Source organism: Crocodylus porosus, unplaced genomic scaffold (genome assembly GCF_001723895.1).
Source record: "Crocodylus porosus isolate Cpor-Errol unplaced genomic scaffold, CroPor_comp1, whole genome shotgun sequence".
Lineage (NCBI taxonomy): Eukaryota > Metazoa > Chordata > Crocodylia > Crocodylidae > Crocodylus > Crocodylus porosus.
The window spans coordinates 25,511,869-25,536,783 of record NW_017728931.1 but is presented as its reverse complement, the minus strand read 5'-3'; the positions used below and the strand labels follow the sequence as shown (position 1 = coordinate 25,536,783).

The 24,915-nt window shown below is 44.7% G+C and overlaps 1 protein-coding gene across 1 annotated transcript in view; it reads left to right on the top strand.

Annotated features, from left to right (window-relative positions):
* The window catches only part of ST8SIA1 (ST8 alpha-N-acetyl-neuraminide alpha-2,8-sialyltransferase 1), a 245,270-nt gene that overhangs the window by 145,436 nt on the left and 74,919 nt on the right, over positions 1–24,915 (top strand). Inside the window, exon 4 of the mRNA XM_019544425.1 lies at positions 9,940–10,032. Coding sequence (XP_019399970.1) covers positions 9,940–10,032 — 93 coding nt within the window. The remainder of the gene's footprint in view (positions 1–9,939; positions 10,033–24,915) is intronic.

The following is a 24,915-nucleotide window of genomic DNA, read 5'->3' as shown; positions in this document are numbered from 1 at the left end:
GTTCTTTGCAACAGAAGAACTGATCTATTATTTTTCCATAGTCAAAAAAAAAAGAGTGAAAGCTAAGAGCTGGCATTTTCTGAGGGGTGTCTCCAGTCTAGAAAGGTTGAGAAGTGTGGCTTTAAACTAACATTGGTGACACATGGTGGTGGTGGCTTGTGTCCTAGCAGTGGAACTCATACCGCAGTTTGGGACCATTGCTTCAGAATAAGGAATCTAAATGCACATTTAAAATCACGTTCTTTTTCATTAAAATAATCTAGATTTGGTATTTTTTTACCCCTGTCTATAGGGCCAGGTACAGGCATCACAGTTTTAATGGTACAAGTGTTCAGAAACTGGTGTATACCTGTAACAGAACAGAAGTTTGGTACATACAGATTGGTGTAAAAATGGCAGAACCTGATCTAAGATTCCCTGCCCAGTCCCCAACGAAAGGTAAATGTGTGTTCTGTTCAACTACACTGCTTACAGAAAACTGTGCAACATAGATTGATTCCTCCTCAGGCTTTTTGAATGTCTGTACCTAGCTTAGGACAGTTAAGACAAACTATTTAACAGAGATGTAGATTATACAGCATTGTACTTAAATAAGTTCACCACCTTTACCAAATCAGCCTGCCATTGCTAATGCACATCCATAACATTTGCCTGGTTTATTTTTATCTATCAGATATGATTTCTTGGACAAAATTCAAGCAGCACTTATTGCCTTAGATAAACTAATATTCACCAGGTCTTCTAAGGCGTACTGTCAAATGGAACATGCTTTTGCGGCGCACAAAAGAAGTGGTACAAGGACACCCTAAAGGTGTCCCTAAAGAGTTTTGGCATCAACCTAGAGTCATGGGAGTAAATCACTTGCAACTGTCCATCCTGGAGCTCCCAAATCCAGAATGGAGCATTGGCCTTTGAACAGCAACGCACAACAGAAACAATGAAGAAATGCGTGGCCAGGAAAACAAAAATGTCCCGTATCCAGCTCTCATCACTCTCCTGTCCCTGCTGTAGCAACTTGTTCAAAGCAAAGATCAGACTTATAAGTCACCTACATACTCATGTAACCTAACCTCCACCCCCTCTTTGTTTTCTTCCCTTTCCCTTTTTTCTCCTTTTCCTTCTTTCTCCTTTTCTCTTTTCTCCTTCCCTTTTTCTTTCCCACTTCTTTTCTCTCTTCTTCCCTCCCCTCCCCCTGCTGGTTGCAGTCATCTTTGCTCATGAAGGATGTAAGTATGTATATTCACCAGTTACAGCTGCAGTTACCTACCTACCTACCTGAGCAGTAGTCTCAGCTGTAAAAAAGGGCATATTTGGTGAAGCCAACCGCTCCCTGAAACACTTTGCATGTTAATCATATTTTTCTCAAGTGCCTGGGTGTTAGTACGAAAACATGATCGATACCATCCAGAGATTGATATGTTTGGTTACATAATTGTCTTAAGACCAAAAAGCCAGGACATCTACATAAACTTTTTGCCTCAAGAAATTCTGTTCACACCCCTGCATACATATTCCCCAACATCAAATGAGTCATGAAGTGACTGATAAGGTTTTGTTGTATAATTCAAAATGCATATTCTTCCTTAGTGTGAAGTTTCCATATCATGGTCTTTTTTGGAACATTATGGTCTGGCCCTTGACACTGTGATGATCAGCTTAAAAACTAACCCAAATGGCCAAGATGCTTCATCTGACCAGTTTGTTTCTTGCTGAGTTCTAGCTAGATGTTCAGCTTATTTCTTAACATTCCATGCACATACACTGAAAGAGAGATTTACTGATGAAGAGATTTTGATGTTTTTAAACGAGGCACCTGGGACTTATATCTTTATTCACATATTTACATGATATATTTTATGGAGATAGAGCTATGAAAGACCGTGATTCAAACAAGCATGAATAATAAGTGCATCTGAGTCAATGAAAGTTTGATACATGTGTTTATGTCTGTTTAAATCATTGAATCATAGAACTGCAGGATTTGACGACATCTCAAGAAGTCCTCTCATCCATCTCCCTGCTCTGGGAAAAAGTCAGAAATACCTAGGCCATCCTTGACAGATATTTGTTTTACGCTTGTTAAAATATCTGGTGAAAGAGATTCCATAGGCTTCTGAGGTAGCCCCTTCTTGTGTTTCACTATGCTTAAAAGGTAATTTGGTTTCCCTAGTATCTAACCTATATCTCCTTTGTTGCTTATTAAACTATTTTCCTTTGTGGACACACATGATTTAAATGCACGTGATTTAATGATCCATGAATCACTCCTCTTTTTATAATAACCTTTCTCATATTTGAAGATTGTTATCAGTCTTCTCTTGTGGAATATATATACCTAATTCTTTTGACTTTTTCACATAGATCATGGTCTCTGGACAGCTCCTGTGGATTCTTTCCAGTTTGTCTGCACTTTCTTAAGACATAGTATTCAAAATGGAAACACTACTCTAATCCAGGCCTCATGCAATATTCACCTTTCATCTCTGTAGTATCATGAAAAAGAAATATGGCATGAAGGTCTAACTTTTTCTCTGGGCATGTGTCTGACCACATGTAGCTTCCCTGTACAAAGGGCTTAAGATTCATGGTGGAGTTTTCTTACAACATGAGTTTAAGCATGATTTTGATGTCTTCCATCTAGATGTATGCACATTTGAACTATCATATTTTATTTTAAAAAGTAGCAGATTTGTACTGTAACATCTGTGCTTGGAATTGTGTGGGAAATATGGGTGCACAATGTCAATGCTAATATCTCCTTCCCCTTGCACATAAAGTAGTTCATATATAGGCAATACAGAGTGCAGAGAAATTAATCCACTGCACTCCCTTCTCGTAAGGACACAATGCTGTTCTTAGAATGCTACAGAAGGCAGTAAGAATATTTCAAAAGGCTACAACCACACTGGAAATAAGATAGCATCTCTTGTTACGTGGCTTCAATTCATACCACAGCATATACCTTAACATATTATACCTTAACATAACATACCTTGACATATACTTTAACATACTAACCATCTCAATAGTAAAACTAGAAATTTTTACAGAAAATAAGCCCAGTTGTTCCCTGTTCCCCAAATTCCCATGTTTTACTAAGGCAGAGACATGTTCCATGCAATTTAATTCATCTAACTGGAAGAAGCACCAAGTTTTCATTGCAGGCCCGACACGCATTTCATCACTGGTATCTTAACAGTATGGAGGTGAATAGACTAATGGGGCGCATCCAGACGAGCATGCACGTGCCGGTTGCGGCATCTCAAAGCAGTTTGAAATACTGCAAGAGGCATGCTGGAAACAAAAAAATGTTCCCCATACTGCATATTTGTAGTGCGGACTCTAAATTTGATACTGGGAAATGCTGGTATTAAAAAAAAACATCTGAGGGAAAAAAGTGGCACAGGGCACACTCCTGGAGCATGCCCTGAGGTAACTGAAGGCTGGGTCCTCCAAGGAGATGCTCTGGAAACCTGGCCAGAGTGTCTCTATGGCTGCCCCCTTCCCCTGCTGCCCTAGCACACTGCCTCAGTGTGCTGTGGCAAATAGGACTGGGGCAAGGCTGCAGCCTGACCCAGGCCCAGGCCCCATCCCTGGTAAGTAGGGACATGGGGGTGTGGGGTTTGTGGGTGTGGGGGAACTGTGGAGGAGGACTGTGTGTGTGTGGGGGGGGCTGCTCAGGAGGGGTGGGTCCCCTGAACAGCATACAGCCCCCCCTACACAGCATATAGCCCCCTGCAACAGCAGCCATTGGGCGCTCAGGGCTCACTGCTGGCAGAGCTCCCCTGTGGCACAGAACATCCCTGGCAGCCTCAAACTCAGTGCCACCTGTGCCACATGTTGCGGGCCTTGCCAGCCCTCAAGGTCTGTACCTTTATGCAGGACTGAGCCACTGTTGCTGTTGCCCAGGGTCCTGGCACCGTACACAGGGGCCATGCATCAGGTCATGCATCAGGCCAGGCTGGGTCCTCTCTCCAAGTGCCCTGTGCACTGTTGGGCCGGGCCAGCTCTGTGGAGGCAGGACCCAGCCTGGCATGATCTGGGGCCTCTGCGTGCTGTGCTGGGACCCCGGATGGCAGCAAGAGCAGCTTGGTCTTGCCCAAAGGTGCACAGCCCTGGGCCGGGCCGGGCCTGCAACATGTGGCACAGGCAGCGCTGGGTCTAAGGTGGCTGGGGCCATGCCACGTAATAGGAGCTTTGCTAGCCGCAGGCCCTGAGCACCCAACGGCTGCTGCTGCTGTTGCGGGGATGTGGGGCTGTGAGCTCTGTGTGGGTGGGCTATGCACCTTGCGGGGGGCTGGGCAGGGGACCCATCCCTCCTGAGCAATCCTCTCCACCCTCACACACTACTTCCATACCCACAACCCCCCCACAATCTACCCACAAACCCCACACCCCCACCCATGAACCCCACACCCACAAGCCACCCACCCACTTACCCAGCCACAAACCCCAAACCCCTGCACAAGCCCCATACCCCCCACAACCCTTCCCCCAAACCCAGGCCCACCCCTGCACAAATCTCATACCCTGAACACCCAGCCCGCCACATGGGATGGGAAAGGAGCTGCAACTGCAGAGGCAACTGCCACACTGCAGCCCTGCCCCATGCCTGCACCAGTGCTGGGAGATGCAGTCCCAGCCTGGGGGTGCTCCTGCTGCCAGGAGCCACTTGGGGGTGTGATGGGTTGGGAGGAGGGTTGGAGGTGGCAGCAGGGGTGTGTGTGTGAGAGAAAGAGAGATGGAGGTCAGGGGTGGGGGAGTGCTTTGGGTAGGAGAGGCTGCCAGAGCCAGGCTTAGAGCTCCCCTGCCACCCTAGAGCAGCCTGTGTAGAGGGAGACTGGCCTGGAAGGGAAGGCATTTGCCCAGCCCAGTTCCCGAGTCCTAGTCAAGGACTTCCCAGGAATGGCATGGGGATCACTGGGGCCTGGGCACAGGTACAAGGAGCAGAACAGCAAGGGCTGGCACTGTTCAGAGCCACAAAGGAGCGGGTGGAATGGCTGTATCTGGACTCATGCCTTGGTGCTGGGACGGAGCTGCTGCTAGGAGGTAGCTAGTGGTGCCAGGCAGGGTCTGTGGGTCAGGAATGTTGGGTGCTGCGGTGGGGGGAGGATGTGGGTTGAGAATGAGGGGCATGGGCAGGGGAAGGGCACTGGCATATCAGTGCTTCTCAGAACCCCACATCTTTGTGAGTGAAGGGGGCAGGGGCAGCTCTGATTTTTCTATGATAAAAAAATCAAAAGCAAATGCCAAAGTGTATAGATATTTAGAATTAATTTATTATGATGATAGAGGCACTGGTAGGCTTCAAAATTGTTTTAAAATTGTAAATATATCAATAAAACACTGCCTAGCTGATCTCTTTATATATAGTGGCATTTCATTTTAATTAAAGAACACAGATTTTGAGTATTTTAATGAGAGAATTTGTTTTTTTATCAGAGAATTTGCAATTTTTAAACAGGAAACACCAGGATCTCTGCTGGTAAGACAAGTGGCGAGACCCGGGCAGAGGAGCCTGCCCAGGGCCAGCACCAGGGACCAAGCTGGAGGGCAGACAAGGTGGCTGACCTGGCCATTTAGGGCCAGGGGGCACGCTTTGACAGTTCAAAGTGGGCCACTGCAATGAGCACATCTTCTGAATTATAGCTGCCTGGATGGCAGGGCGGGGGCACCAGAAGATGTGACAGCATCTTCTGCATGAGGGCCAGCTGTGCAGACACAGCCCACTGGCAGCTGGTCCAGAAGTGCAGGAGGCTCTACTGAAGTGCCCATACTGCAGTCCAGACAACTAAAGTCCCTTTCTGGGTTTGGCAGGCGCACAGCCATGGGGCCACATGCTGTCACAGGTGGCAACAAGTCATAGGCAGCAGCCCCTACTACCAGACTGCTGCAGTGGGAAGAGGGTGCAGGGGTCACTCTTAGAGCTGCTTCAACAGTCCAGTTGGCACAAGGGACTAATGTCCCCAGAGACCAACTGGCTGGGCCTCAGAAGCTCTTGTCTATTTGTAACACTCATACCATGGGCCCTAAGGCCCATCTGGCTAACTAGTAACCCTGTGTGGGGCTAATGAATGCGTGGTACAACTAAATTCTTGGGACAACTTAATTCTTGGGACAACTAATGACAAAAACAGGATAGGAGTGCTGTGTGAGTCAAAGGGTCAAAACTTGAAAATAAGTGTGCCTGAAGGGGACACCAAGCAGAGCCCCCTGGGCCACACCCATCGGTCCTCAAAGGCATCCGAGGAGCCAGTGGACGTTGCCCAATAGTGCTCCATCCAGAAACGTGCTCAGACAAGTGAGAGGAAACTGGCCCCGCGTTTCTGGGCACCTTCCCAGCCAGAGCCTCCTTCCTGGTCAAGTACAGGGCCCACTTGAGCTGTGCCAGGAGGTGGTTGACCAGGAGGTCCCAGGACTTGGTGAGTCTGTGGATGGGGTGACCAAAAACAAAAAGGTGAGGGGGGAAATTCAATTAGAACCTCAGGAGTCCAGGGTCTCCCTCTGCCCGCATAAGGGGCAAGAGACCAGGGTGTCTGTGAAGCTTGCCACATACGTACCCATGGCAATGGCTCTATGGAGGAGCCACCAGCTGAGGTCCCCAGGGGCTCATGGGATGAGGGTAGAGTACAGACTCAGCCACTGGTGTGCCCCAGCCATTCCCTCGCCAAGTAGGTCTCACCATTTGGTGTCTGGGCGGGATGTGAGGGCGGCATGATGGATTGTGCAGCACAGGGGTGTGAGGAGGTGGTGGTGATGGATGTTGAAAAACTGGACTGGTCTAGTGTCCTCCAGCCAGATCAGGTGGTGAAGTGGGGAGGACCATGAGTCCAGGTGAGGTGCCAGCTTGGTCAAGGGCGTTGGGAGGTAGGGCATATTTTACCTCCTGGACCAGATGATAGGTCACACATGTTGTGGGTAGACCCATGCATTGGGCCAGCACAGCGGGGTCCACCCTCTCCTTCCTATCGTAGTCCAGGAAGTCTCTGATATGGGTGACAGCACCTCAGAAGCTTCTAAGGGCAAGTAGCCCTGAGCTGCTCACCAGGGCAGCTTTTTATACTGCTGCAACCAGCACAGGTGCTGGCCCCAGCCTGTAGTTCTCCCTGGCTGAAGATTTGGGAGGAGCTCGGCAGGGTCAGTTTGCCCCAGCTGGCACAATTTGCCCCACACCAAAGTGTATGTTCAGGCATGTGTGCTGAGGCACAAATTTCCAGCACAAATTTGTGCTGTTGCTATTTGAGCTGCTGCATGTGCACGTGCCTGTATGTGTGAATGCACCTATGGAGTGTGAATGCTGTTTAGTCCTATAAACACAGGTCACCCAAAGGAGAAAGCAAGAGGATGTTGGAGGAGAGTAAAACAGGCAGTGTGTCAGAGGCCCTAGCAAGCAGTCCAGCCTAGGCTAGGCTAATTGCCAAGGTGGTCATACCTGCCTGGGGGGGTTCTGACTAGCAGCCCGAGCCCAGTTTGTGAACCAGCTGGCCTCCTGATTGGCTGCTAGGGAGAGCAACCTCCCTATTTAAGTTCAACGTGCAGTCACAGACCAGCCAACAGTTTTATTCTGAAGGTTTACTCTAGGAAGCCTCTTTGATCCTACACTCCCTGATTTCCTGACTCTGTGGGCATGTCCAGACAAGGGCAGGCATTTGGTTACTTCGGGACAAGTAGCTGCGGTGCACCTTGCACATAGCAAGTTACCCTAGGGGCACTGTGCTGGCCCCAGCAGCCCTACCTGGGGCCCTGGGGGCCTCCCACAGCTGCAGCTGCAGTGATCCTGCTGGCAGCTGCAGTGATCCTGCTGGCAGCCGCAGTGCGGCTCCGGGTGGCCCTGCTCCACTTTTCAGTAGCGTGAGCTACTGTGTTTTTTTCCCCATGGCGTTTTTTGACCCCTGGATATCCAGGGTGAAAAAAACCACAGAGCGTGCGTGCATGGGCAGTGCACCCTCATAGTGCAGAGAAAACTGAACTGTGTGACATGTGGTGCTGCAGACATGTTTGTAGCACCACATACTGCACAGCTGGGCTCGTCTGGACATGCCCTGCTTGTCTATATTCTTGGACTCCAGGTTTTTGGATTTCCACTTGGATCTGGTAACTTTGTCCCTGATTCCTGACCCTTGACACAGCCTCTGTTTTGGACTCATAGAATCATAGGAGTAGGGTCGGAAGGGACCTTGTAGATCTTCAAGTCCGACCCCCTGCCTGGGCAGGAGAAAAACTGGGCCCAAATGGCTCCAGCCAGGTAGGCATCAAGCCTCTTCTTAAAGACCCCCAGGGTAGGAGTCTCATGTCTTGGTGCCCTCTGAGCTAAGTACAGGCAGTCAAAAACCCTGAGGCTGAATCAGTCCAATCTTTGCATATTAGTCTAAGCTGTGTAGATTGCACCAATAAGCAAGTGAAAAGACATTCACTTTTGATTCTGGAAATACAGCCACATGCCTATAGGCCAGAAGCCGGAGAGTGCTAGAGCATGCCTCCCTGCCTGGCTGGAGCAGACAGCTTGGTCAAGACTAGCTCACCCACCCTGCAAGGAGGGACTTGCAGGGGAGGTACAAAGCATCCTGGGATGCTGGGGGACTGAGTTAACTTGAATCTGGAGGAGATCAGGGACAAAAGTTCAATAAACTGATTTAACTTAAATTAGTTAAGTCTGATACTACATTCATTCAGGTTTATCTTAAACTGGTTTCAGCCATTTTGAAAGCAGTTTATGTGCACTGAACTTCTGTTGTGTTACTGATTTGAACTTGTTTCTGATCATTTATACTAGTTTATGTGCAATTTCTGTCCCTAGCCCTGGTGGTTTAACCACTATGCCAGATTGCCTACTCCCCAGTCTTTACACAAAGACTCTTCCTTTTTCTTTTGCTGCACCCCTTCTGAACATAAGTGGAGTCATAAAAAGCAGGGTGATATACTTGACTATACTGCCTTTTCTGAAATGAAGTCGGAGTTTGTTTCTCTGCGCGGCTTTTTCAGTGAGTGCTGCAGACAAGTGACAATGCCATGCAGTAGAAGTGTTAATTGTGCATGGAGACAGGCAAACAAAGGATTTTTTGGTTTGACAGCTGAACTGAAATATCAGAGAGAAAAAAGCTTAAATTTGGAGCATAAGATTTTGGTAGAGCTCAATTTACATCTACTTATGTCTCCATATTCATCTGTCTCTTCAACATGAGCCCAAGTGTACAGTAGTTTTTTTCTTTGTGACTTAGTGCTTTTTCTCAGTCTTCCCCTTTACCTTTTGGAAAGAAGACAGGCAAATCTGCAATGCAGGTTTCTGTACTCAGTGCCTCCCACAGCCAGGATGTAGGAGGCATTCAAGTCGAAATCTATTTCAACTACGTAAAGATTTCTCTCCGTCTTTGGACTTCTCTTGGTAATTCTAAGCACAGTGAACCTATACCATCAATACAACATCAGAAATGCTATTTAGTATTCTGTGACATCACAAACATAATATATTGTGTGTCTTGCACAATGAGGTATTCTGAAATACAGTGATTGAACTAGGCAGTACAGAGGTGGGTGGGGAAAAATTTTACGTAGATTTATTGACAGGTAGTTTGTGCCAAACACACTTGTACTACTACTGGCTGTTAATGAGGAAGTTCAGTACATAAATCAGGGTTACTTTCTTTTTTATTTTTACTTCAAAATTATGCAATAATATAGGATTGTCTCTTTGAAAGTGCATACTTTTGCAGTTACCCATAATCCAGTACAAAAATACCCTCATATGTTTGGACAGGATGGAGGCATTACATAGAGGTACATGCCCATAACTGTTTTCTTATTTTATCCACTATTAATGTAGCACTTGCGCATTTTTGGTTAGCTTTCATGACTTTAAAAGAAAAATAGATTTGGACAACAAAAGAATACTGCATCTAGAATGCGACTGTTAAAAAACTTGAATATCTGTCTGTTTTGCAGGTGCAACCTTCCTCCTCTCTCCAGTGAATTCAGCAAAGATGTTGGATCAAAAACCCAGCTGGTGACTGCAAATCCCAGTATAATTCGAAAAAGGTAGACAGCTTGTTGTTGCTTCTTGTCTGAATTGGGGAAATAGCAAAGAAAATGGTTTTTTATGTATCCCAGATCTTGGTGTGGCAGAGATGCACTCATTAAAGACACAGGCCATGTCTACATGAGATGCTGACTGTGCAGTAGCATCACATGGTAGGAAGTGTGATTTCATAGATTTCATAGACATTAGGGCTGGAAGGGACCTTGGGAGATCATCGAGTCCAGCCCCCCACCCAAAGGGCAGGAAGTCAGCTGGGGTCATAGGATCCCAGCAAGATAAGCATCCAATTTACTCTTGAAGGTGTTCAGTGTAGGTGCTTGAACCACAAGCAATGCTACTGCACAGTAGTTACAAGCTACTGCAGTCAGCATCACCTAAAATCCATTTGGTGAAGCTGCTGTGCAGTAATGCTGGTTACTGCACGGCCATTTAGTACATGTGTATACACTGTACAGTTAGCATCTTGTGAAGATGCGGCCACCGTGTTGTAACTAAGGGCAAGAATAAATAAGAATGGCTTTAAGGTAGGTGAAAGCAATCCAAAATGGAACTGTAATTGTAGCTTCATAGGGGGAAAAAATCACATTAGTTGCTAGAGTTGGCTGAAATTTTCCAAAAATTCAGTTTTTGATGATGGCGTAAAAAATGGGAAAGACTATAGATGCAATGTTTCCTGGTTTTTGACCAGCTCCATTATCACACAAAAAGTTGTAGGCCTTTATCAAGCCAAGTAATTGCTGCAACACTCACTGAAATGCAGCAGAGAAGAAAATGCCACAATCTAAGGGAAGAATGGCCAAATATAGAAAATGTCTGATATAAATCTCATCGAATGTGAAGAAAGAAAATTAAACCAATAATAGTAGGCAAGGGTGGCATTTGGAAGAAAGATGTACAAGCGATTATGGTGCTATCTTGCCTCCCTCCCTGTTTTATAGGGAATTAAGGAGAGTTGCGGTTAAGGACATTTTTGGAAAAGGTGGATTCTGAGAAAGATTTTAAAAAAGAGAGATTTGTATTTGTCAAAAAATATGGGATAGATTCCAGGCATGGGAAATCTGGCTGGGAGAAGGAACTGAAATGATGGTGGCATGAGGGAGCTGTAACTTGTTTAAAATAGTACTGGCTTAGGATACCACCAGGTGACTTATGACGGGAGATATGAAGAGAAATTCAGTGCACTGAAAGTGAGGACGAGGAGTTTAAAATTTCCATGGAAAAGGCTACAGAGCTGACAAGGGGGTGTATAAACTGAGGTGGAATGGTCACAGTGGGAAGAAAAAAGGATTAGCTCAGCCATGGCATTCTACCTAAAATGAAGTGTGTTGACTAGCAACATGAATGTTATGAAGCAGGTTACAATAGTTAAGTCAGGAAATTATTAGACTGAAGACAAAATGGTTGTTTAAGCGGTATGGTAGAAGGCAGAGCAGGCATCTTAGAGAGACTTGTTTAGAGAGGCATACACTTTCATTGGCAACAACCCACTTTCTCAGCTGCTAACGCACACAGATAACTACTTCTATTTAAGAGATATGTTTAGGAAGGAGAAAGAGAATTTTGTGAGAAAAATAACAGGGTATTTAGCAACATTCTGATCAAGACACTAAAAAGGAAAAGAAAAACACTAGAAAGCAATGAAGTTTCAGGAATGAGGAGCTAGAATGACTGGTATTGCAAATGGAAATGGGAATGGAATGCAAGTGAAAGGCTGAATGAAAGAGAGGACTTGGCTTTGGAAGCTGAAGTGCAGCAGGAGGGGTAAGGGGAACCGACAGGCATGTGAATGAAAGAGGAGAAGAGTTGGTATTGGAAAGGACTTTTTATTTATTTATTTTTTAAATAGGGGGCTGGTAATATCTTAAGTCAGGAGAGGGGGCAAGGGTTATGTGGAGTGGGCTTGATGAGAGATCCAAAAGTGGTGATAGGGGTTGTGGTTATGTCAGAAAAAATACAGCTATTTCATGAGGTAGATGGCAGGACAGAAGACAAATATACATGTTGAAAATCTGAATAAATCTTTATATCTGGTTGAAAGTATGAGCTCTGAAACCAGTGAAGAGATTCTCCATCTTTTGCCAGAGAATCTGGAAGGTTGGACAAGATGATCATTTGAGGTTCCTTTCATACTTACCTTTCTACAGTTCTATGAAAGTCTAGTCCTATTTTTTAATCATCTCTTCTTTCTGAATCATCAATGAAAATTGGGTTGAATATTATAAAGTACTTTATTGAACTTTCCTAGATACATTTTCCAAACTCATGATTTCACCTTCTGTTTTATTAGAATGATCATAATTGTGCTATGGAGATATGTATGAGCCTCAAATGTAAATTACAAATGAAGGCTTCCATTTTTACAACAAATAGGGAATTTGATTTATTCTAGTCTATGGTTAAACGCTTCTCCATGATGTTTAAATTTGGTTGTAGATTCAAGCTTCTATTAAATTCAAGGGCATTTAGCTCAGTGATTTTGATTTAGGGTCTGGCTCTTAAAGTCTAGCTAACTAGCCTCAGCTAATGAAAGTTTCTACTCTCATTATCATTCTTCTGATCTCTTCTTGCCTTTATTTTAAGTAGGTTGATATTGATGAGGCGTGACATCTTAATTTTCTCTGAAGTATGTTATGGCAGATTTAGAGAAATTGATGCTGCAACACCATTTGCCCCTCCCAAAAAAGCTTATCCTAACCAGATAATTTATGGTTAGGCATATTGGACATGGCAATGACTTAATTTCAAGTAGGTGCAAGCAAGTTTCTCCCTAGTGTCTCCCATAGTGCTGGAATAGTTGCCATTAGGCCTGTTGGAATAGGAAAGTATTTGATTCAGATTCAGCCAATTTGGAAGACAGTGATTCAGTTTGGAGATTTGGATCGCTGCCCCGAATCGATTTGGCTGAATCGGCTTCAGAAGATTCAACGCTGATTCGGAGAGATTTGGTGATTCAGCCATAGACTATATGGGGAATCACTGAAATACCTATAACTTTGTCATTTTTTGGCAGATTTGGATGAATACAATAGGGATGGTAGCCCCTTCTGAGGGCATGAAGCCTGCCAAGTTTCAAGGAGATAGGTGCAGGGGTTTCTGGGAAACTGCACCTCAAGGTGTTGACAAGCAAAGCTTGTGACATGTGACTTTGAGTGTGTGTTAAGGCACAGCAGACACAGGGTTACATGCTGTTTCTATGTCCCTCCACCAGAGCACCATGATTGGAAGGGGACTCGGGAAAAGATCACAGTCACTGGCCAGCTACAGATGTCAGTCTTCCCCCCCACCCTTCTCAGTTTCTCTTCCCCTGAAAGACTGCCTTCCAAATCTCTGAATTGTTTTCTGAATCGATTCGGAGGCTCCGGAGGATTTGATATCATGGTTTTAAGGTAATGGGTGCCTATACATGAGCGCTGAGGCTGCTCTGATATGCTAGAATTGCAGCGCATCAGAGCAGACTTGATTATTCGATTAATTGAGCCAACTGGAGTATGAACATGTACCGTGCTCCAACAGTCTCTTGCATTTTGTGTATCAGTGTCCCTATGCTTATAAATGATGGCAGGGACACTTGAACTAAAGCTCATTGAATGAGCTTTAGCTCAGTTGCCCCCGCTATTATTTTTAAGCATGGGGACACTGATACAGGAGACATGGTGGCCCTTTAGTTAGTGTAGCTCTTGGAGCCACTCTAATTAAAGTGCCGCTCCCCCCATCCATACAGCATGTGTAAAAGTGCCTGCTTTTTAATTTGTATCATTACTTCCAAATCATGAGAGAAGTGCTGTGGAGAAGGCAATCTCTTTTTTTCCAGTAATCATAAAACATATATTAAGTTGACCTGAAGCGACATAGTCATTGCTTTGAACATAATGGCACAGGTAAATTGTGTTTAGAGTACCCCTGTGAATACTATTTATTTGGTCTTTGTTGAAGGATGTTTTAGCCATGAGCTGGACATATGTGAGCCTTTCTGTACAGGAGCAATTTCTTCAGCAAATGTAATGAATAATAAAGTGGCAGTTTTTAAAAAAAGGATTCTACATTGTTATGCGGGAGAACCCTGTAGCTTTCCATGGTAGGGTAAAAATACTGTAAGACCTGATTGCTCTTCAGTCTTCCAGGAATAATCTAACAAACTGTTGCGTAGTGCCAACCATGGGCAGACCTAGAATTTTGAAAAGGGAGCTGCAGATGGTGAGGTGCCTCATCACATATAAAACAACAAACATTTTTCTCCAGTTAAAAATAAATTAGAAGCTTTATCAATAGGCAAGGGACCTAGGGCTGTATCACTCAGTTTAAGATTGGAATGAGTTAAAAAAAATTTGTAGGGCTGTGAAATAGCTGCTCCCGGTAATGAAACTCCTAACAGCAGAACTGCAGAACAAAGGATAGCTTGATTGATGAAATATCAAAACCTTTAAAAAGAAGAGAAGGTCATTAACACTTGTGCACCCTCCCTGGATCTGCACCTGATACCAACCCTTTTATTTTCTCCCTCCAGATTATGGTGTTGCATGATTGGTGTTATTTTTGGGAGACTTTAGGGAGAGTGGATGGAAATGTGCTCCCTGCTAATGACTTCATCCTTCTACTTTCTTTATGTGGACTCTCACTGCTGTCAATGGGGTAGATTGTAACAGATCCACGAGCACATGAGAGAATGAATGGGGACTAAGGGAACCATAACATTTTCCCTGATATCCTCCCTCCTCTTTAAGAGGAGTAAGTTGTTTCACTCCTTTTCCTAGAGAAATGTATGTGCCTCCAAGCAGCTAATCTAGGCAGTTGGTCCTCAGAGCCAGTATTCCTCTGATGTGTTCCATCACTCTGCAGTCTCCCTGACCACTGTTTCACAGCAGTAAACATCAGGATAATAGTTCCCGCCCTAGCCAGAATCATTATCTGAGAGGAGGAGTTAAGGAAACATAACCCTCCTCTGACTCGACTCTATAGCTGAGTAAGGGCTGGGAACTCTAGGCACTCGGAGACTCCAGAATTGGGCCCTTTGTTTGAACTGTGCAGTCTATACCTAAAGGTTGTCACCTCCATTAAGCAAAACAACCCTGGAGGCTGATAGGCCTTTTTGCAAGTTATTTTTTTTACCCAGTTTTATCCACATTTGAAGCTTTGTGGGTTGCCATAATTTGTTGCATGTAGGAATTTGTCTGAAACCATCCAGCATTGGCCCTGAAACCTCCTACACTAGCTGCTGTCAGAGATGGGATGCTGGAAAAGACCACCTGTTTGTCTAGTGTTACATTGTGGTATTATGTTTCTTATGAATAAAAGGAAGATGGAATGCTTAGCATCAACCTTCACTCTTTTATTTGTTTTTACACTAGAGTCATTGAAAAGCAGTATCAGACTTCTAAGAAAAAAAGCCTGACTGAAACTCGAATGACTAGATCCAACTGTCACACCTTAGTGCTCAATATGAATCTGAATTATCTTCTTACATTGAATTAATTAATTTGGATGGGGGCAGGGGAGTTGACCTTTTCAGTGTTTGTCCATTATTCACTGAATCCAATTCACAGTGCTAGAGCAAGATGAAGGAATAATACTAATGGTTCTACAAATGCTGTGGTGCTGTCTCTGAGATTTGAAATGTCAGTTAAACTTGCAGATGTTAGTTTCCCATGAAATCTGCTAAGATTAGATTTCCTTTCAAACTCTCCCTGCATCCTAGTGCCAATTAATAATCTTTCCTGGACCTGGTCTTGAAGACCGCTTTGAGTCCAATCTGCTTACGTCAATAGAAATAAAAATCTCCCAAGCATACCTAAAAAAAATATTTAATTTGATAGTAAACCTTCTTAATTGTTGCTCAATCATCTATACAATATCAGATTTGTTGACCAGGCATTCAGAATGGCACGTCAGAATTCTTGTTGATAATCTCTGCCAGTAAAAGATATACATGCCTTCCTGAATGCCTACAGTTTGGTATCAGGGTTTGTTTAACACAATAAATTGATACATCAGAAATAGAAAGTAGACAAGTTAAACCCTAATTAGGTCATCTAGGAGTAAGAGGAGTAAAGGGTGAGGGAAAGGCAAGGATTACTTCTGACACTAGTTTGTCCATGTTGCTTTAGGAGACTACTCCACAATCTATCCTTGTGACTGAGCTGATTATTTTCCTTTGCTTACTATGGGGTGTACTGTGAAATGACAGAAGCCTCTGTTGTTCAATAAAATTTCCAGACCTGCCCCTTTATCAGACTGCAGCAGTGTCTGTCTTGGAGCACACCTCAGAAATGCAGGAGGTGATATCTGCTGCTGCTCTCCCTACTCTTCCCCATATGCTGATTTTTAATTTCCAATATGATCAAAGACACTGGCTTCAGTGCCAGGCAAGAAAGTTTGGAGAAGGACAGCGATGTTCATCCCTGGGTTGCAGAGTTAGGTTAATGCAGCAGCTGGAGAGCAAACTCACCAACAAGCTCTGCAGACTGAAATTTAATCCCTTGACTAGGTCCAGACAGTCAAAAAGCTCGAGGCTGAATTGATTCAGTCTTTGCAGGTTACTCTAAACTGTACAGATTAAATCAAAACAGAAGTGAACAGATATTTACCTTTGATTCAGGAAATGCAGCCACATGCCTACACTGGCTTAGGCTAGAAGCCAGGGGGCTCCAGACCACAGTTCTCTGGCTGTGTTTACTTCCTCTTCCTGCTGCCCCTGAGGGTCTCTGGGATTTGCACTCCAGAATTACAACAGCAGGACTTTCCAGGGTTGCTTATCACTTCCTGTTCCTGCTTCCAGGTGTCTCTGGGATTTGTAGTCCACACTTGCAGCCAGCAGTAAGTTTGAGCAGGGGAAGGGGTGTTAAACTCCCCTTTCTTGCCCCAGGCCCCAGCTGGGGTTTGCCTGGGGGGCAGTAGACTGTGGACTGGGGTGCATGCCCCTCAGGCTTGTCCCCCTTCCCTTTGTCAGCCAGTCCTGCCCTCCATCCTCCCTGCCCCTTGTTAGCTAGCCTTCACTGCCCCAGCTAGGGAGCAGAGAGCTGGGGCCAGCCCTGTTCTCTGGAGTAGACAACACAGCCCAGTCTAGGGCTGCAAAGCATACTGGAAGGCTGGGGGACTGTGATTTAACTTAAACCAAGAAGGAGTCTGGGCCATAAGTTTCATAAACTGGTTTGAAAAAATGCATTATTTTTCATTTATGGGTGCTTAGCCATTCAATTTTAATATAGTTTTTTGCATAGATGTATTTTATATTTGGGTCCATATCACATACATTTTATAATAAGATTTTAATAATGATCATAATCATAATCTATAGTGGAAAAAGGTGTTTTGCTTTTAAAGACAAAATTTTGTCTTGGCAAAATCATCACCATTTGGCCAGACTTTGTTTTTTTTCTTCTCATTCTCACAATGTCTTGCACGTTTTCATTTTACTGACAAACTACAGCAGGCAACTTCTCTCCCTCTGCTGTCTCATCAACATATGGTATCGGAGAGATTTCCAGCAAAACCAAAGAGAAGGTTTGCTATTAATGTAATGGCTCTCTGATTTTCCTTATTAGGTTTGTGAATCAGCAGCAGTTTTCAAGTCTTAAATAAGTGATTCTTTTAATATAATTGTAGTGGTTTCCCTGCTTGTTTTCATTATGGGGGTACAAAGTACAAGGGACTTTTCACAAGGTACAAGGGACTTCGACTAAAACCCAGAGAAACACTTACTTGAGTGTGTGCTTAAAGCTTTAAGTATGTGAGTAGCCTCACTGAAATAAATGGGACAAAGTTTTGTTGGATTAATCTAGGCTACTCCGCACATTGCATAATCAAGCCTTTCTGTAGCAGCAGCAAGATCGGAATCAAAAAGCTACCATGGTGTTGCCCTCTGGGAAAAGATGATATTGTTGGGTATTTTTACACATGCAAGTGCTGCAGTGCCAGTTGCTTTAAAAACTTCTGGCCCTGCAACATTTGCTGTTGTATAAGTGGCAAAATGCATGTCAGCATGAAGAAAATGGCGGCAGTGTTCTTTTGAGCTAAAACACCTCGGAGGTGCTTTTAGTTAAAAAGTGCATTGCCACCATTTTTGCTCTGCCGATGTACATTTTGCCACTTTTACAACTACAAGCAGCACAGTGTGGTGTGTGTTGGCTCCTGGGCAGTGCAGACTTGTATAAATGCCCTTTGGTACTTTTACTTTGAAGCATCGTTCTTGATATTAATGCATCTATTTTGCATTTTGCTTTTATGTCTGTCTATCAGTTCTTTTTTCTGCCATACTTTGTACCAACATGGCAAGTATAACAGTGAAGTGACCTTGCAGAGAATTTTAAGTGAATGCATAATTATATAGTGATTTGAGCCAATACATTAGGCTTGACACATTTTGTGTTACACTGTTAGAAGATTTCTCTTAATGAAACGCCCACTTCATTGTGAGAAACATTTTGACTTCAGATATATTGGGTACTATTATCATTACCTGAATGAGTTTGAAGTACACATACTCTCAGACTTACCCACACGGGTTGGAATTACAACAGTGGCTACATGTAGACATTCTTACCCTACAGAGGTAAGAAACGTAGGTCAGGATCATCCCTGTATGTATCAAGACTCGGAGTGCAGACAGAAGTGCAGCTCCACTCTGTAACTGAGAATGCTTTGTAGGAAGAGTTCTGAGTTACAATGATCCCCTGGATCAAACAGAAGTTCACTGTTGGTTCCAAGGGGGAGGGGAATCTAGCTGCTGGCTAGGAGTCTGCAGTTGGTTTCCCCAAGCAATGGCCTAGCCTTCCCTCTCGGCCTGTCTTTGTTTTCAGAATGGGAGGGGAAAAAGGGAGCAGAGGGAGCTCATTCCAGAGGTTCCCCACTGGGTGCTGGAGGGTGGGGTGGGTGAATTGGAGCCCCTCCCCACCTTAGGGGGGACCCTATACACCTGCCCCACCCTCCAGCAGGGGCTGAAAAAACTCCAGACTGAACTCCCTCTACTCCCTTTCCCCCTCCCATTCTGAAAACAGTGCAGAGGCTGATAGGCAGGCAGACACAAGTTATAGAAGGCACTCTGTTTTGAAATGTCTTCATCTGAAGCCTTGAGCAATGAGGGTTTAGTTTTTCATCTGACAGGCCATTTTTGAAGCTGTCTACAGCTACTACTGCAGCTACAGCTACTACTTGTGTTTGGTCATGGCTATAGGCTGCTTTCTGTGGTCAGATCAGGCAAAAATTGTCACTTGTGTGTGTGCCCATAATGATAGACAGCCAAAGGAGAGGAAACCTTGGATTCCCTTCCTCACAGAAGCACACTGTTGGTTAATAGCTGCTTTGAAGTCAATGGACATATGCCCATTTACACTATCTGATAACCTGATTGACCTCTCAGCAGGGAGGCTCAGCTCTGCCACCAACAGTGTCAACATGACAGTCCACCTGGAGGAAGCCAGGGCTACTCATGTAGAAATTCTAGTCTTCCATGCCAGCTTCACTTATTCCGAGCCCACATATGCTAAGAGCACAGTATGTTTTCTGTGAGAAGGAAGTAAAATAAGAATTAACCCAATAAACTTTAAGGAAGATGTTCAGAAAGCACCAGTGCTGACAGCCCAAAGGGAGTCTACAGAAAGGAGCTGTGAGCTAGAAGTGAGTTACTAGTGCTATAGCTAAGCCACTATGTGCAGTTCTTAACAGAACAGCTAGATGTATGCAAGGGTACATTGACATAACAAATATAGATGCTTTTGTGCCATGGATGTGTTGACCCCCCCATGGTAAGTTTAGAGAGCATAGGTAACAAGTTTTTTAAGGACATGACATGTAGCTTCAGCACGAAGTGTAAATCGCCCCGGAGAACCCATGCTGAAACCTGTGTTGCCTTGTTTTTGCTATTATTTATATCTGTGTTAACAAAGTTAAAGCTAACATGGGTAAGCATATCCATACCACATTAACCCAACTCACAGTAAAGTCCCAAGGCAACCCATGTTTTAGCATGGGCTATCCAGGGTGTCCTAAAACTTGTCATGTCCTTACAAAACTTGCTACCTATGTTCTCTAAAGTTAGCACAGGTTGATATATCCAGTTGCTGATGTGCTGTGCTTGGCTGATGCAGGCTGATAATTTAATGGAATCAAAATCCATAAATAAATCCTGTTATGACCTATGAAAAACAAAGGTTTATTCATATGATTCTAAAGGTGTTAGATTAAACCTGATTTGATTTTAAATTTTAAAATCTGGCAATTATATGATGAGCTGTTTTTTTCCAAGCAGGAAAATAAAGCAGATGCAAAGGAGCAATTGGCCTGAATCAGAATTGGCAAGACCTTCTCATATTTTTTTTTCCACAGCTGGATGGTGTTAGAATGTTAGAAATAAGTCACTTTAAGAAACAGAAAAAAATATTTCCTATGTATACTTCTGTTTTCATTGACTGTAGCCTTACAGATTGAACTGGTCAGAGGTTTCTTCTAACACAATTTTTTGTTGAGAAATTAGAAATGTCCAAATAAAAAAATCGTAATGTTTTCAGTTTTGTAACACTTAAAAAAAATTATTTTGTTTCTGGTTTGTCACTTTGTAACTTTAAATAGAATATGTGTTGTTACATGGTATTTTCCAGATTGCTGAATCATGTGAATTTATGCACAGAGAAAACTTGGACAGTACATGATTCATTCACTTAAGTTGTGATTCACAGTAGGACCACATGCTTTGAGATGTAAGTTGATGCTGTGTAGGGGACCCAGAGCCACTGAAAAAGGTCATCTACTTAGGTTTCACATGCAGATATGGGGTTTTCATTACTGTTTGACTCTCAGCACTGGTTCCCTGACTCTGTAGTGGTGGGGGGGAGAGATTTCTTGGGTGCTGAGAGGTTGGAATTTCCATTTATATTTGAAGAGTCAAATATAACCCACCCAAAGTCTGATGCCATTTACATAACTTAATGCCACTGAGGGTCAGGCAGCTGTAGCCAGGAGCCATGACCAAGGGCAACCACTTTCTGCGTTCATTAAGGGCTGTCTCAGCTGTGGCACCCTGCTGTCAAGGAGCGGGGCATAGGAGCAGCCATGATCTCTCTAGCACCCCCTACCGTGCCAAGTAGGTGATCCAGCACCCTCATTCTTGCCCGCCACGTCTTGCTGTTATATATTTTTATAAGGGAGGCTGCCCTTTTCCTCTTGGACACGGTGCTACGTTTGTCCTGTCCCCTATTCCGTAAGGAGTGACCTGGTGCACCCCCAGCCTTATGGGCTACGCGTGCCTCCAACCTCCCCTTTAGCATGCCTCAAGCCTCGCAGATCTTCCGGACGTTATCCTGCCGATATATTTTCCTTAAAGGCCTTCTCAAAAGGCCTCCGCCCGAATGTTCGCTCACACCGGGCCGTTTCCTCTTAGTACGCGCCCTCTCCGGGGGCTTCTCTCAGTACGTGACCTCTCCGGGGGCTTCTCTCACACAGACAGTGTCCCACTGGGGCCAGTCTCTCAGCGCTCATGCCCTCACCAGGCTTCTCAATGGACTTTCTCCCTTTCCAGGGCTTCTTAATGGGCTTGCCCCCTTGCAGGGCTTTTCCCTTACAGGCAGTGCCCTACTGGGGCCTGCCTCCCGTAGGTCACGCGGTCACCTGCACTCGGGCCTGTGCCTTGCGCTTCCCGCGGTCACCTGCACTCGGGCCTGTGCCTCGCGCTTCCTGCGGTCTCACGCACCCTCAGGTCTCGTCTCCCACGCTTCTCATGGCCGGGGCTCAGGTGGCCATAGCCGTGCCTGGCCCCCGACCCACCGTCCAGGTCTTCCGCCCTGCTCAGGCTTCTCCAGCTATCGGCCACACAGGGCTGGGGTCAACACAAACCCCAAACACAGCACCACCCTGGCACCAGACAGCTGTGCCTTCCCTGGCACTGCTCGCTGTGCCTTTACAGGGCACCAGGAACCCCCGTGCTACTGGGGAGCTCCCCTGAGGCCTCCTCCTTCCCCTACAGCCTCACCCGGTCCTCCGGTGTACCCTCATAACCGAAACAGAAACTCAAAGCCATGCCAACCGGCTGTAACCCAAAATCACCCTACCGGCTATAACATTCCGCGCCACCCTGGCTCTCCTTCAAGCCCCCCTGTCAGAGGCCTCTCCATCCCATATCAACACGCAGACGCTTAAACACTCAGGCAGCCCTGCCTTGCTCTGCTTTGCAGCAGAGCTCCTGCTTCTCAGCCTGTCAGAGGGGAACTACTACCTAGGCTTTGGCCTGGGCTGCTTATATACTCCAGGCCCTGCCTTGCGCCCCCCCCAATCTGACCAGCCTGGTTGCCCCAGCAACCACCACCTGTGTTGCCCTGAATATTGGCAATTGCCCTTATCTCTCCATAGGAACAGGGCACCTGAGTGCCCCTGTGACACCTGCTTTTGGGCTTATGAAAAACAGTCCCTGTATCTGGAAGGGGAATAAGAAGAAAAATCACTCTTGAAATGTTTTTGCATTGCAGAATAGCAGCACTTCTTGGTACTATAAAAGATGGCTATAGTGAAAGAACAATCAAAAAAAGACGACAGTGTGGGAGGCTTTAAAGGGCCTAAGATTCTTCCTTAGGATAAAGAGAACAGCCTTCTGATATGCATCAGTAGTTTGGCATATTAGGCACAATTAATGTTAAAAGTGGAAAAACAAAACAGTTTCAAGGTCACAGTTGGGTATAAGTAGTACAACTTCCCCCCCCCCCAACAAACCAAACATCTCCAGCATTCAATCTGCAGCATCTAGAAGTAAGAGAAAAATGAAGGAAAGTACAGGTCCCTTACTCAACTGGGAAACAGAGTAAACAAGAGAAGGCTGAGGTATTTACAAAATGGTTCTAAGTGAGATAAAATACTTAACACAGTTAATTTTCATAACACGGTATGTAAAGTGCACGGAAGAGTAAAGAAGAAATTAAAGAATATTTATTTAGAAAAGTTAGTTGTATTTAAGCTGTCAGACTCTGAAGAAATGTATCCAGGAGCACATAATGAACTAGCTGAAACAATTTCTGAACCCTTAATGAATATCCTTAGAAACCCACAAAGAAATGGTTAAGTACCAGAGGACCCAGGGAATCAACAACCACTCATCTTAGCTTCAATATCTGGAAATATGATGGAGCAACTTATTAACCAATCTGTGATCACGTCTACATGAGATGTGCAGTAGTGTCACTGGGCATGAACCATGATGCTATGCTACTGCGCAGTAGTAAGGAGCTACTGTGCTTGTTGGAAAAAAAGTGGGAAAAAATAACTGTCACTTCCATCTACAAATGTTATAAGTAGTTTCTTAAAGGGTTACTGGAAAAAAAATCTGATTTTTTTGCAGATATAATTGAGTTCTATGCTGCTTTCTCGCTAATGGAATGAGTGGTGTGTGTGTGTGCGCGCGCGTGAACAGGGTTATATTATGGAAGCAAGCATTTCAAAACATCATTATGGGCAATAGAGATAAAAGTCTAATGAAGATGAATTACTTCCTTAAATAGCCCTTCTCTTTATTTCTCCTTTTATGAGTTAACTAAATCTCCAAGTGAATCTAATGTGCTTGAAAATGAAGGACTTGTGACTAGGTCATACCACTTTAAGGAAAACCAGCTGAGAGAATTCCATAATATTTCTCCAACAGAGAAAACTCTCAAGATCATTTTCCTTCTGATTCATCCAGCTGGAATAGGTTTTGCCTCATTTGTCAGAGAAACACCAAGTTCAGTGCCCAGGTTCTATGCCCAAACTGTTTTGGATCTCTGGTATCTTCTGCTGAAATCTCAGACTGTGTGACTATGTGGCAGCAGGGGGCTCCATATCAGCACCAAGGAGTCAGGTCCAAAGTTTGTGTTCTGTGTGTGTCAACCCTGGAAAAGAAGTGGTGAAGACACCCTAGTGACATGCCAAGCTGGTGCTCTTGAACACATGGGAATTTGAGGTGCTGAGTGTCTGGCCGTCTTCACCACCATATTTCTGAGCTGGCATATGCAGAGTGGAAGTGATTGGGCAGTGCTTATTTCTTCAGCAGCAAGACTGAGTACTTTGTTACCAAAGAGTAGGCTTACCCAGGGTCATCTGCACATGGGTTCTACACTCTCTGTTAGGCTGCTTCAGTCCTGCTCCATTTTCCTTGGTAGTACAGCTCCTGTGATCCTTATTGAGGGGTTGGTTCACTGACGTCACTAAGGGTGTGGACAGACAGCACTGAACCATTTAAAAGGATCTTGAAATGCCTGGACAAATTTTCAAAAGACTGCCATATAAAGATGTACAGTTGGGAGAAAACATTCCCTAGCATGACATAGCGAACCACTACATGGAATGTATTTAAACTTTCTCTGTACCCCCACACCTGAGCAATGCCTTTCATTCCCATTTGCAATGACTTCTATTTTTCATGAGCCTTAAATATATGACAAACATCACCAAACTTCTGTTGTCCCCTCTCATCCTGTTGCATGTGATTAGGGTGGCCCTGCCCTCTGTGGGGTGGAGATGAACCAGGCAGCCCTGCACCTCATCTGCACGCACATTTTTGGAGAGTCCCAGGACTCGTGATAAGAATTCCCAGTTCCAATCTTAAGTGGGGGCTAATTATCACATGAACAAGGAGGGCTGCAGTGGAAAGATGTAGGGTGAGGGGCAGAAGGCAAGACAGCTACTGACCCCCAGTCACTATTTTCCCTGCTGTAGTAGCGGGAGGGAGATGATTTCAAGGCAACACTCCAATAATTGGATGGTACACTTGGAAAATGATAAGATAAAACTTTTCCATATATAGAGTCTGGCTATTGGGAGGTCATGTTATATTCAGGGTAGCCTTGTATTCATAGATTTCATAGATTTCATAGACATTAGGGCTGGAAGGGACCTCGGGAGATCATCGAGTCCAGCCCCCTGCCCAAAGGGCA